The 13,296-nt window shown below is 52.2% G+C and overlaps 1 protein-coding gene across 1 annotated transcript; it reads left to right on the top strand.

Annotated features, from left to right (window-relative positions):
• The first annotated feature begins 4,046 nt into the window (after window positions 1-4,046).
• GDF15 (growth differentiation factor 15) lies at window positions 4,047-12,992 on the top strand. Its single transcript, XM_078379017.1, has 3 exons — window positions 4,047-6,002; window positions 7,649-8,925; window positions 11,506-12,992. The coding sequence occupies exons 2-3, from the start codon at window positions 8,601-8,603 to the stop codon at window positions 12,288-12,290; spliced, it is 1,110 nt and encodes a 369-aa protein (XP_078235143.1). The 5' UTR covers window positions 4,047-6,002; window positions 7,649-8,600; the 3' UTR covers window positions 12,291-12,992.
• Window positions 12,993-13,296: the final 304 nt, after the last annotated feature.

The raw sequence follows: 13,296 nt of genomic DNA, 5'->3' as shown, positions 1-13,296 counted from the left end.
CTCCTTCCGTTTGCTTCCTCTGGCAAACCCACCGGCTCGGGCGGCTTCTTTAACCCGTTTGCCGGTAGTACGTTTTCCTGCTGAAATTCCCCTGTGGACAGAAACCCCCAAGTGTGCAAGCCACTCGCGCCCCGGGCCACGAAGCTTGCTCCGCTCTTGACCGCGGTGGCCTCTGGGGGCCGAAAGGACAGCATCTGCCAGCCCTTCCGTGCCATGCCAGCGGCTCGAAGCGAGCAGGAGTGACGGTCATGGTGGCTGGAAAGGGGAAACCCCGGGGAAGGAGGTTGAAACTCACCGGGTCCGACTGGCCCCACGCTGTATCAAAAACTCGGCCGATAAAGCATGCATCTCAGAGGGTCCTCGTGCTTCTGTTGGCAACGGCACAGGGGGGTTGGGGGTTCGGGGGGCAGAAGAGTCTTGTCGTCCGCCCCCTCGGCTCAAATCCCTCGGAGGTGTCTCAGAATTGCTGCCTTGCCGTCCATCGGGAGAACCATGTACCTCTGGGGCGGGGCGGGGGCCCCCTACAAAGCCTGCAGCAGCTCCTGCTCTTTTTTGCAGACATTTTCTGGAGCGTTCCCCCCCCCCAAAAGCTGCCTCTTGCTTTAGGAGCTGTTGGGGTCCTTCTTTCCCCCCAAGTCCATTAGCCCCCCCCTCCTTTCCCAGTGCCTCAAAAAGGTAGACCCTGCTCGGAGGTCTCCCGAGTCCCCTCTTCCTATCTTGGGGTCTCACCTGTGAGACGTTTCAGTGATCCAGCTGTATTTGGGGGGGCAGGGGTGGGGGGCATCCTCTGGAAACTTTGCTGAGAGGTAGGAGCGAAGACCCATCCGGACTCCTCATCCTTTTGCACCAGAGTTGCGAATCCTGGGCTCAAGGTGGCCACCCCCTTGCTTTTCAGTGGGGTAATCTCCCAGGTCCCCCCCCCCCTTTTTGACGCTCTCGGTGCTCAGGGGGGAGAGGAACACCCCACACACAAACACATCCCTAGCACAACTGCAGAAATGTACACCGCACTTTGGGGACAGGTTGAGATTCGGGTGTAACGTTCCGTTGTTGAGATTTTTTTAAAATGTCATTTTTGTTCTGTTTTAATTTTACTAGCTAGCCCGTGTGGAGATTTCACTCTTAATGCCCAGATTTTAGGGCTGCCGGCCGCTTCTTTGGGCTGGGACTGCGTGGAAGCCGTTCCTGCCGTGGGACTGCGTGGCGTGGCCTCGGCTGTGCTATTGACTTCATCCCAGATACCTTTCCTTTAAAGTAAGGGGTAGGGGAAGAGGATCCCGATGGTCTTCGAATCCCTTTTAGCGCTTGGCTGGTCTTTCTCGTCATCAACGTCACTCTGGGTTCGGAATCAAATTCTGTTTCTAACGAGGACCGGTCCCATGTTTAGTGACTCTCAGTGAGAGCAGCCACGGGGTGGTTCTCAGCTTGCAAAACCCAGCGGAAGCCGGGCGGAGAAGACCGTGGGATGTGGCCCGCTTGAGCAGGTCTTAACTGGGGGGGGGGGGAAAATCATCTCCCAGTAAGTGTCGGGGCCAGTAACTCAGCCCCCGGCCCCGTGCGACCATCCCGATTCCAAACGTAGGTTGCCAAACTTTTCCTCTTTCTGGTTAGTAATTTATTTTATTTAATGACCCTTTGTTAAATGGATTTTCTTGTGTGTGTGTGTGTGTGTGTGTGTGTGTGTGTGTGTGTGTGCGTGCGCGTGCTGGCGAGGGGAGGGATAAAAGGTAGCCACAGCCCGTGGCGCATAAAGGTCTTTTTTGGGGGGAAGGTGAGTCGTTGGGGTCCCTATGAAGGCCAGCCCAATTTCCAAGGGCTTATTTTGTTTTATTTTTAAACCCATCATAATTAAGTGGCTGTGAACTGGGAAGCCCCCCCCCCCCCCAATTTTCGTTCTGAAAGACGTCAGCCTATCTAACGGGCATAGGCCCTCGGTTTTTTAAAAACAGTCTTAATTTTGAACGAGTCTCCAGCTAGGAGCATCTGAGGACGTCCAGCTTGTTACTTGATTTCACCTTGTTTTTAAATGTTTAGGCTTTCGGCTGGGAAGGTAGTGGTTGGGAGTTCAATTCCCCTCACTGGGCCTCCTTCACAGGGGGGTCTGGACTCGATGATCCATGCATGGGGTCCCTTCCAGCTCTGCAGTTCAAAGATTGTTATGATTGCACGGCCCCGGTATCCATGGGATCAGTATCCGCTGATTCACTTATCCATTGGTCAGAAAAATATTAAAGGAAACCCCTAGAAATCTATATTTCTAAAGATGAAGCTACCAGAGCTGGCCATTAGAGGGGGCCAGAGACTAGGCTGTGTGTAGGGTGTGCTATTAAAATACTGTATGGTTTGCTGTTATCCGCGGTTTTTAGCATCCACATGGGGTAAATAAAACCAGAACTGTGTAACACTGATTATAAAAACAGACATGGGGGGAAACCTCTCCACCTTTCGGGACTTCCCGTTCTTACCAGTTCAGGAGACATCTCCACCTCCTCTATGGGTTTCTCAAAATTGCTGGGGTGACTTGTCTTGGCCACGGGGAGCAAGAGTCCCTGAATGGGAGCAGCAGGATTCGGCCACTGTTCTTTATAACAGTGTGTGTGTGTGTGTGTGTGTGTGTGTGTGTGAGAGAGAGAGAGAGAGAGAGAGAGAAATCACTGAGCACAACAAACTTCTCTGGATTTGCTAGTGCCTTGATGGGAGCTAATAGGCGAAGGGGTACCTGACAGGAGATAGTCCTCTCCCCAGGAGTGCAATACAGTAGGACCCCTGTATCTGCAGAATCGGTATCTGCTGATTCATTTATCCACAGTCTGAAAATATGTAAAGGAAAATTCTGGAAATCTACTTTGCTAAAGATAAAAATACCAGGGCTGGCCACTAGAGGGAGCCAGAGACTGCTATGGAGAGCTATAAGCCACATTTTTTTAGTATCCACAGGGGCCGGCTTGGAATTCATTCCCCACAGATATGGGGGTCCTACTGTGCTTCATTTCAACTGTGCTCCCATCGCCTCAGGAATTTCCTTCCATGATCGCTGCAGGCCATTGTGTGTTGTTGTCCGTTCCCTCTTCCTTAATGTTGCTAGCTAGGAAATTTAATTCTATGATTTTTTCAGTTTTTGCGAACCAATTAATTTTAGGGGACAGCTGTTTCTCCATGTCTTCTCTCTCTTTCGAGTAGCAAGCACTTGCCTAAACTTTTTTTTAAAAAAGTTGCATTAAACTAATTTTATTTAATCTGTTCTAAATGAAATGTTTCTGGTTTTTTTGTTTCCCTGTCTCCTTTTCCTCCTTTGTGTTGAGTTCATCCACCTTTAAATATCATAAAAGTGGCTCCCACGGGCTCTTCCTGCATAATTAGGGCCTGATTAACGAGATCATCCTCTCGACTCTCGAGCACAATCCTCTACCAAGCCACGGAGTTCGTGTGAAATTTCACAAACTCTGCTACAGAAGGACGGAGGATTATGTGGTTGCCACACAAAGATACTACAGCAGCCAAAGTGTGCTGGTTGGACTGCTTGCAGGCAGTGGTTAGAACCTGGATGATGATGGTGATAGTGCTGGTGATGGATTTTTGTGGATGACACAACATTGGGTGGAAAAGCTGATAACCTTGGAAGAGAGGAACGTAATTCAACACGATCTGGATAGGCTCAAGTCTGGGGGCAGAGAACGGCGGGGAGGAGATAAGTGCAAAGACGTACACATGGGGGGGGGGACCAAATGCACCCTTGCCAGATGGGGGAGACTGGTCTCAGTCGTGCTACGAGAGAGAAGGATCTTGGGATTGGTCATAGATCCCAAACTGAACAGGAGCCGAAAGGGCCATGAGGCAGCAAAAAAGGCGAATATGATTTTATCATGGGTGAAAGGGAGTCTCCAAATCCTATAATGGTCCCCCTCTATTCGGGACTGGTGAGGTCTCACCCAGAGTCCTGGGTCCAGTTCTGGCCATCCCAAGGATGCTGTGAAACTTGAGCCAGTTCAGAGGAGGGCAGTGAGGATGATTGGGGGGGGGGCGGGGGGGGGGAGGGGAGCTGGAAACCAAGCCCTCTAAGAAGCAAAGGCAGAAAGAACTGGGCAAGGCGAACCTTGAGAGAAGCAGACGGAGGGGAGACAGGAGCGCCGCCTTCAAATCCTTGGAAGGTCTTGAGTTCAGGTCTTCACCCGTCTGGGGAAGCAACTCCGCCGGAGGTGTGGGAGGCCGTTTAAAAGGGAAAGATGGGCCTCCAAGGTGGGGCGGAGGGGAGAGAAGTCCTTTCCTGCCTCCTTCCAAGTCTGCAAAGCACGAGCATCCTCGAACGCAAGGGGCCACCGAAAAAGACGATTCTGCTTGCCTTGTATATGTTTCACAAAAGGAGCGGATCTTTATTTTTTTTTTAACTGCTTTCCAGGGTTTTCTCCTCTGATTCTGGTTGTCTCCCGGGAGCGCCTAAGAAACCTCCTTCCGGCTGCTGGAAATTTTAAACCCCCCCACCCCCACGGCCCCATGCATACGCAAAACAGTTGCTTAAAACTCTGGTGTTGGGGAAAGCTGCGCCCCTCCAGCTGTGGCTGGACCACAGCACCCATCATCCACAGCCACAGTCTGTGTTGGGCCGGGAATGAGGGGAAGTGGCGCAGCTTGCGAAGGGAAAAAGGATCGAGCCCTCGTGGAAGGTGGGTGTTGCGCCCGGAGGCCACCAGGTGGCGCCCTGATCCAGCAAGCCGAACCGAGCCGTTTGGTGGCCCCTCCGGGGAAGGAATAAGGGGACTTTTTTAGTGGCTGCTTGAGAGAATGGCCAGTGTCAGCCTTCAGCACCGCCCGTTTGTTTGATCTGTTTATGTGCCGTCAAGTTATCTTTTGGTCTCGGGCAGTTTTGGTTTCCGGCTAGGTGAGCTACCCAAGGTGAGCCAAAGGAAGGATTTGAACTCAGATCTCCCAAGCCTTCATTCAAGACTGTCGATTTGAAGCACTCTGCTGCTGCTCCAGCGTCCCCTTTCCTTCTCTTCTTAGCTGGCCCCCCTCAGGGACGGAGCCCAGGTCCCTAAAGCACATGCCAGCAAGGCTAAACAGTGGCATAAAAGGCCGGGCCAAGGGGCTTCCTGAGGCCCCTCGCCTACCTGCAGTGAAATCACCCCCAGATGTGACTGAGTCAGGCCACCAAGGAGAATCCATGGCCTGCCAAGCTCGTTGTGCGATCCTCCTGTTCTCAGCATAGTCTACCCTCTGGGGGGGGCACACATTTGCCAACCCACAGAGGCCCAAGCTGGAGATGAGCTCAGAGTTGGGTCACAGCCATATCTTTGACCTTCTGCACCAGATGATGCTCCGTTGAGGAATTCCAAGTACGTATCTTGTTTCTCTTTTACCCGCGCCGGAGTTTATCTGTTCGCTGAATCCAAACCAAAAAATTTCCCTTCTGTGAAATCTCAAAGAGTGTCTGCTATGTTCCGTGTGAAGTGGACACCTTTTGTGTGTGTGTGTGTTCGACATCATTTTATTGCCGGGTTCCGCTGCCCTTTTGGAAGATGTAAACACACTGAAAGTGACCTAATTCCTTGGGAATCAGACTTTCGTTGAGGAATTGAAGCGGATCTGGAGGTTTGTGGCAAGAAGGGGAATAAAAAAAAAAAAAAACTGGAGCACTGAATCGAAGCAGAATAGACACGAATTCCACAAAAGGAACCAGTTGCCTGCAGTGCAGTGAAAAGCTTTCTTTTCTGCAATCCCACAGTCGCTTGTTCTCTCGTCCTCCGACTCAAGCAGCGAAAAGTTTTGGGACGGCCCAGCCCATGGACAGAGAGGGGAGTGGAGGAACCTGGGTGACCGTGTGGCTTTAATGGCTTAGGAGACAGAAAATGCCTTAGCCGTGACTTAGTTATTGAGCAAATGCTTGAGCAACAGCTTTCCTGCCCAGGCAGGGGTCAGACTAGAGGACCTTTAGGAAGGCTTGTAAGAGAGGGAGACCCATAATCTACCCTATCCGTGGTGGAGGGATTTGTGCAAACTGTTCACCGGTGAGTTTCTGAGGCTGACACCCTTCTGTGAAGATCGATCTCCTGGGCTTGGGAGCTGCTGGGTCCCCACCCCCATCTGAGGTTTCTGTCCGTCTGTTGCAAACCTGCCAGCCCGTGAGTCACCCCTTGCTCAAAAGCAGGAGGGGAAAGTGGCCGAACCGTAAAGACGGGTTTTCCTTGGCTGCCAGGAGTCCTCCTGCCGGCGCCCGCTCGCCCCAGTTGCACGTGGCGCTATGGAGAAATCCGGGCCCTGCTGTCTGTGCCACGCGTGGCAGTGCTCTGAGACCCGAAGGGCGTCCCAAGAGGCAGGCTTTGGAGAAGGAGCAAAACGGGAAAAGGATTCTTTCTCCCCTTGGGCTCCTTTTACAACATAAAGGGGGAATCCGGTTTCATGACCTTTTGGTGCCTTTGGTTGGCTTTGAGGGTTGACCACGTGTTCCACGTGCATGTGGAAGCGTGCAAAACTTTGAGGGAGCTTGTTCCTTCCTTCCTACTCAAAGAGTGTCCAGCGGGATCCCAGTGGAGAGTGTCACAGATGGCCTGACCCTAGAGGTGACAGACGGGGCAGGTGGAAAATACCCCATCGCCCGTAGTGGGATTTGACCTTTGGAACTGCCCACCACATGGCCCCCAGCCTTCCCCTATGTCCTACATTAAAAACAAAATCTCAAAAAGTCCCTTTTAGAGAGTATGAAAAGCCATGTGGGCCTTTGAGGGGGCCAACCCCCTGCCCACCCCCATCCCTAAAACATTGCAAGAAAAACACTTCTGGCCACTAGAGGGCATGAGGGTTTATTCCCCCTACAAAGGGCCTTTAAAAAAGAAAACCAATTTGGGGAGGGGTCCAGGAGTAGCCCTCCAAGGGGTCGCCGTGGACTGTGGGCCACTCTCAGATGCCTGGAGGTCGGCCATCCCCAGGGGAAACCAGAAGGGACTTATATTTTGCTCCTTAGCTGTTTCCAAATCTTCACAGCTCTTGCTCCGATCTTAAATTATCTGCGTTTGCTAATTCAAACAGCGTGTTATATATTTTCTTCTTCTCGCTTGGCCTGAGGTATGGCATCCACCCGGTGCCAGAATGTCATGAGGGTTTTCGGGCAGGGAGAAAAAACCCCTGTGGAATGTCATCAAGATTTTCGGAAAAACCCGGCGTTCTGAATGTTTCAAAACTCTGCGTCAGTTTCAATCTGGATCAGTTCATGAATCTGCACAAATTGGAGGGGGTTTGGAAATGTTCCTTCTGAAATATATTTGGCCACCTCCTGGCCGTCTCTGCAGGATTTATAAGCCTATCACCGCCATAAAACAAGTCAGGATTGTGTGGAATGAGGTTTTCCTAAACATAGAAACCACGCAATCTCCCGTAAAATCGCCCCTTTGATTCACAAGTTGCTGCTGCTTAGATTCCCGTCCGTCCCTCGTCACCATCGGGTCCGTGATTCAAAGATTCTTGTCCGCGGAAAACAAAGCCCATCTCGTTCCCTCCCCTGGGCCCTTACCTCTGCTCTGGACGGGCTGAGAGCAAATTCCTCGCCTTATTTGAGTCAGGAATCTCAAATTATATTGGGAATGTTTGAAAGAAACATTTATAATGCCCGGTTGATGACTTTTATCTCTGAAAAAAAAAACCTCTGATTCCTTTTAAGGTGGGAAGTGGCGTTGTCAGCGTGCCTCATTTTCATGACAAAAACCAGCCTGACACTTTAGACAAGAGAGTGAGCAGCCTTTCCTGATAGGCCATGAAGGACGTGGCTTCCCTGGTTCGGTGGATGCTGCCACAGATCGCGTTCACCCATTTTGCTGCTGCATCACAGGGTTGGCTCGTTTTTAGCTTGCAATCTACTAAGAGCCTGCCTGTGTCCAAGACCAAGTGAGAGGCATGGATCCACCCCTGCTCCAGATCATGTGGCTTCCCACGGCACAACAGAAGGTCTCTGGGGAAGCTGACAAATGTCCCATGGAGGTAGCCTAACTTTTTTTGGTTTTTTCTTCTTGTTGTTGTTTTTTTTTTTGCCCCTGATCTCTTACTTCCAAGGGTAGACTGCCTCTGAGCTGGAGGCTTCACTGAGCTAGCTGGGCAATTTCAGAAGACTCCTGCTGTGTCCCATCGAGTCCAGCTTCCAGAGGGCTATGTACCAGAGGGATGCGAGAACAGCTTCCAAACTGGGGACCCATCCCAGCAAGGGCTCCTGGTGGACTTTGTTCTCATGGAGAAGTGTGGTTTGGCAGACCGCTCTGTCCTGAACACAGATTTAAATGGGGCACAGCCAGAAGGGTGGGTGGGTGGCACGTTGCGTCTCTGACCCTCGGCCAGCCTGGGCGCTCTAAACATCAGCCTGAGGTGCATTTTATTTCCCCTTCTCTCCCTCCCTCCCTCCCTCTCTCTCTCTCTCTCTCTCTCAGAGTGTGTTTATTTCTTTGAGTGATGCAAGAGGGAGGTGCCAGTATATAAACCGTGGCCTCCCTGGCTAGTTTCATTCATTCGGTGGCTCAGGCAAGGAGCAACCGGAGCCCCCGCCCACCCGCCCTGGTTCCACGCAGCCCACGAGGAAAGCCCTCCGCAGAAGGCCCCCCCTCTTTCGCTCTGCCTGGCACGCCATGCGCCCCTTGAGCACCACACCGGCTGCCTTGCGCCTGAGCGCCCGGGGCCCACGGTTGCCACTGCTGCTGCTGCTGCTCTTCCTTGTCCTCTCTGCAGTGGACCCGAGACCCCTGGAAGGTCAGGATTCGGCTCAGCTGGAGAGGGTGAAGCAGGACATCCTGGCCAGGCTGGGCCTTGAGAAGCCGCCGACCGTCCAACAGACGCCGGGCCCGGCCGCCGTACGAGAAATGCAGAGACTGTACCGGGAGACAGTGGCTCAGCTCCGGGCAAACCAGACTCAGCGGCTTCCGGCCACAAGTGTCCATCGCCTGCCGCTGAAACGTAAGTGGTGTCCCTGGCAATGTGCACGGAGCGGTCCGAGTCTCGGGCGTTGGGTTGGCGGGACTTTTCTTTTTAAGCAGCTCCTCGGACACCGCAGTCTAGTTCAGGGTTCTGATTCGGACCTTTTTCTGTCTAAGAACCATATTCTTAACTCTGATCGGCAGCTATGCCTCTCTGGATCCTCTCCTGGCCCAGATGGGAGATGCTCCCAAGAACTAAGTCTCTTAGCAGCCAGCACTACATGGTGAGCTACTGTCTGTCTCTTGTCGGACAGCAGCTCCAGAAGGCGGGAGCCGATGGCAAGCTAAGCTCACTGCCGGAGGATGCAGGTCGGGTTCCTGAGAAGCCACCTCCCAAGGAGCAGGCATGGATCAGGGCCTCGGGTTGCAAAACCGGCTGGGCCACCCTGTCTAGCCAAGAAGGGAGGGAGTTAGTTCCCTTCGGCAGAATGGAGAGGCATCCAGGGTCTGACGTTCTGTTTCTCCTTAGGCAGTCTTTTCTGAATCATTCACTGACTTTTTTTTCTGGTGACTGGTCATGGGGAGGCGAGTGTATGCTTCCTTTGCCAGCCCTGATTCCTTGGGCATGGAGCTTTGAAGGAACCACCTATCTAGAAGGAAAATGTTGTAAGAGCAGGAAATACACATTTCCCTTAAGGTCTGGTTGGAAAGGGAGGATGCTTCCAGGGGGAATTTTTAATCAGGTGGGCCCAAAACAACCTTATACCCCCATTGCTAAACTTCTGTTCTTCCCCCTTGAGTCTCTTTCCCCCCCCCCCCCCCCCGCTTACTAAAGAAAGTCCATTAAGGAGGAAACGATGAATTAGCCAGCTTTTGATGAACAGCATTCAGACCTGTTGGTCTGGGAAGATGCTTTAGTTCAGGTTCCCTGTTTGTGGTGGAATATTTGGCTACAGATAAAATTCTTACGTCCCTGGTGCTAAGTCCGAGCTTCACTGCCCGTCAAAATTATATTGGTTTGCCCCACTTTTAACTTGCTCTCTTTCTGGGATTTTTGAGGTTCAAGCTGTCCTTTTCACCTGACAATGATCTTCCGTGGCCAAGGGGGGATTTGAGCCCAGATCTGCCTGTGTCTGGTAGTCTGGCACGCTCACCACAGTTCCAGAGTGCCTCTCCACATTTTAATGGCCATGGCTCCATCCTAAGGAAAGCTGTGATCTATAGCTTAGGGACGGGCGCAGAATTCTTTGCTGACATTCAGGGGAAATGCACGGAAACTCTCTAACAAAGATGTGTAAGTTTTGGTGCAAACGGTCAAGCCCAGCATGGCTTAGCATGGAGCCCTCAGCCTGGCCTGTCTGTGCAGCGTCGGTACATTATTATCATTACGTGCCGTCACATTCCCTCATTTATAGTGACCCTGTGCATTATTGATCTCCAAAAAGTCCTATCCCAAACCGCCCTGCTCAGATCCTGCAAAACTCAATCTTGTGGATTTCTTGAAAGAGTCCGTCCATTTCCTATTTCCTCTTCCTCTTTTCTGGCTACCTTTTGCTTCTCTCAGCACCACGGTCTTTTCCAGTGGGGTTTTGCCTTCTCCTGACAGGCCCAGCGCCAGCCACAAGGCTTCATTTAAACGGCCATTCCAGCTCCCTCTAGGACGGTTGAGCTGTTAAGTAATTTTTATCTCACTCGTTAGGAATCTCCATGCACAGAACCCCCCCACCCCCGACCTCAGTGACTTTGCAAATAGCTGGAACCCAAATGTATTCAATCAAGAGGGGCAAGCAACATGAAAACCAAGCATTGCAATAAACAAATAATAATTTAAAAAAACAGCAGGGTGAGAAATGGCCGAGGGATCCTCAGGCTAAGTGGACCTTCATTCTCCCCCTCAACACATTTTATTTGGTAAAGGGGGAAACCCCAAAGTGGTAGAACAATAAAGGAGAAAAGACCCAGTCAGTATTGACAAAAGACCCAGTGAATAAAATTCAGTGAGCAGAGCAGGGGAATGCCGTGATAAAAAACTTTGTCTGGGAAAGCAGCACAGAAGCTGTGTTGGTGGATGATGAAGAATGCAATTCATAACTGGAGTTACTAATTTCCAAAGGCATTGTTGCGTTAGTTCTGTCTGAGCATGTTCAGAATGGAAAGGAATGAGGGTGAGGGGAAATCATCATCCTCTTAGAAGTGAAGAGCTGGAAGGGACCCTCAGTCTAGCCTTTGTCAAGGAGGGGCTTTGAACTCCCAACCTCTGGCTCCACCCCTGAACTATCCATGTTAAGGTTTAGCCTGAACTAAAACCATCCCCCTAGCCTCCAAGGGGCCGCAAGATTTGGCCCGTTCTCCATCTCCCCCTCATTTTCCGCCTCTACTTTTTGTGAGCAAGGATTTATCAACTGGGGTTGGACTAGATGACCCTCAGGGCACCCCTCTGCGATTCCGCCACAGTTGGACGCGGTAGGCCAGGGGGAAACTTGGAGAACCAGAGCTGGCCCTCCGAGTCTCTTTGAGAGTGTGGACCTCTTGGTGGTGGCCGACGTGGGGCGAGCCGTGGCACTGGGGTCCCGGGAGTGAGACAGAGGTTGATTTGACGTTCCTCTCCTTTTTCCTGCAGTGGAGCCCATCGGCGAAGCCTCTTCTTCCGAAAGCGGCCCCCTCCGGCATCTCTACCGCCTGGAGGTTTCCAGAACGGCCGACCTCCATCGGCACCTCCAGGTCCTCCGGGCGGAGCTGAGGATTCTTCAAGCCTCCCTCCCTCCCCTTTGGGGCACCCCCCAGTCTAACCAGAGCAGGCCTGATGGGCCCCTGAAGGTCCACCGACTGGCAGATGAGGGGGACCCAGCAGCCACCCCCAAGGTGCCCCAGGCCTCTCGAGGGGTCCCCCCAGCCCTCAACCTCAAGGCCGCTGTGGAAGAGTGGCTGGCCAGCCCCGAATCACGGCTCCACCTGGGGCTGGAGGTCCCGTCTCCTGCCCCGGCCCCATGGCTGAATCCAGGGCGGGAGACTCTGGTGCTGGAGGTGGAGGCCCGGGAGCGCCACGGCCGAGCGAGGAAAGCCAGGCAGCTGGAGGAGGAGGAGGAGTGTGCCACGGAGGATGGGAAATGCTGCCTGCGCTCGCTGAGGGTCTCCTTCGAGGCCATCGGCTGGTCCGACTGGGTGGTGGCCCCCCGGAGCTACTCCATGAAGTTCTGCGACGGCTCCTGCCCGCATAACTACAAGCCGGCCAGCCTGCACGCCCAGATCAAGGCCCGGCTCCACAGCCTCTCCGGGGAGACCCCAGCCCCCTGCTGCGTCCCGGCCGCCTACGAGCCCATGGTCCTGATGCACTACGGCAGCGAAGGGCGGGTGGTCACCCAACTCTTTGAGGACATGATCGTGACCCGGTGCCACTGTGCCTGAAGAGCCTCCGTGGGAGCCCACGGGGGGCCCCGTTGGGTGACCTCTTGGGCTTCCCGAGGGCCGCCAGCCACCGTGGGAAACGGTGCTTTTTGGGGCCCGGCCGCCTGACCCGGTTCTTCTTGTTGCCCCATCACTGGAGGAACCTTCCTCCCCACCACCTCACCTACCCACTCCCCAAAGGGAGATGCAGAACGGTTTAGGGGCTGTTTGCATTCACACCTCAGCTCCTTTCGAGGTGAAAGGCGGGGTAAAAAAATTGTTTAAATAAATAAATGCCAAAGCCAGTTTTCATGCTGACTAGGTCACCGTTCTATGGGGCAGGAGGGAAAAGAGGGAAGAAAAAACCCTAGATTCTTCTTAAATTCCCCCCTCCTTCTTGAGTTTTCAGCTACAGTATAAGCACTTTAATACACCCAGACATCTGATGATGATGGGCATCGTGGGGAGGAGGATTGATCATGGACTGGTCCTACTAGACCCTCGACCTCAGACTATATATATATTTTAATAACTGTTCTCAAATCTTTTTATTCTGTTGTCTTATTTATTATTAACTTATTCTTGTTTATATCTATGGCGTGTATGTAGGGTGTTGTGGGGTGTTTTTTTGGTCTTTTTATGTACATTATTTATAAGAGGAGATTTATCTGGAAAGGGGACGTAATGAAGCGATCAATAAAATTCTTGAATCGGCAGGTAAAACCGGAGGTCTTATTTTTCTTCCAGTTCGATAAATTCCTGCCTTTTATGGCTCTTTTTCTCTCATCACTCAGAGTACCCATTTAACACACATCCCGTCCGAGAAACAATCACGCCGAGAAAGCAGATCTCGCCCGAGCTTTTCCAGTGAGTTTCACAAGCAAGGAAGAATTTCAAACCTAACTTTACAAAGATAGGCTAATAAAACGCTCTAACCACTAGGCCACAGTAGCTCAACCATTTGCAACAGTCCAGATTTACTCTCAACCAGTAACGTCACAATCTGCACACAGCAAGCTGAGAGAGA

This window comes from Pogona vitticeps, chromosome 7 (genome assembly GCF_051106095.1).
Source record: "Pogona vitticeps strain Pit_001003342236 chromosome 7, PviZW2.1, whole genome shotgun sequence".
NCBI classification, from domain to species: domain Eukaryota; kingdom Metazoa; phylum Chordata; class Lepidosauria; order Squamata; family Agamidae; genus Pogona; species Pogona vitticeps.
This window is presented reverse-complemented; position numbering and strand designations above follow the sequence as displayed.

Excerpts from the sequence above, each read along its gene's own strand:
- GDF15 (XM_078379017.1), top strand. The coding sequence starts at position 8,601 with ATGCGCCCCTTGAGCACCACACCGGCTGCCTTGCGCCTGAGCGCCCGG. Across the intron at positions 8,926-11,505 it reads CCATCGCCTGCCGCTGAAAC|TGGAGCCCATCGGCGAAGCC; the intron begins GTAAGTGGTGTC and ends TTTTTCCTGCAG.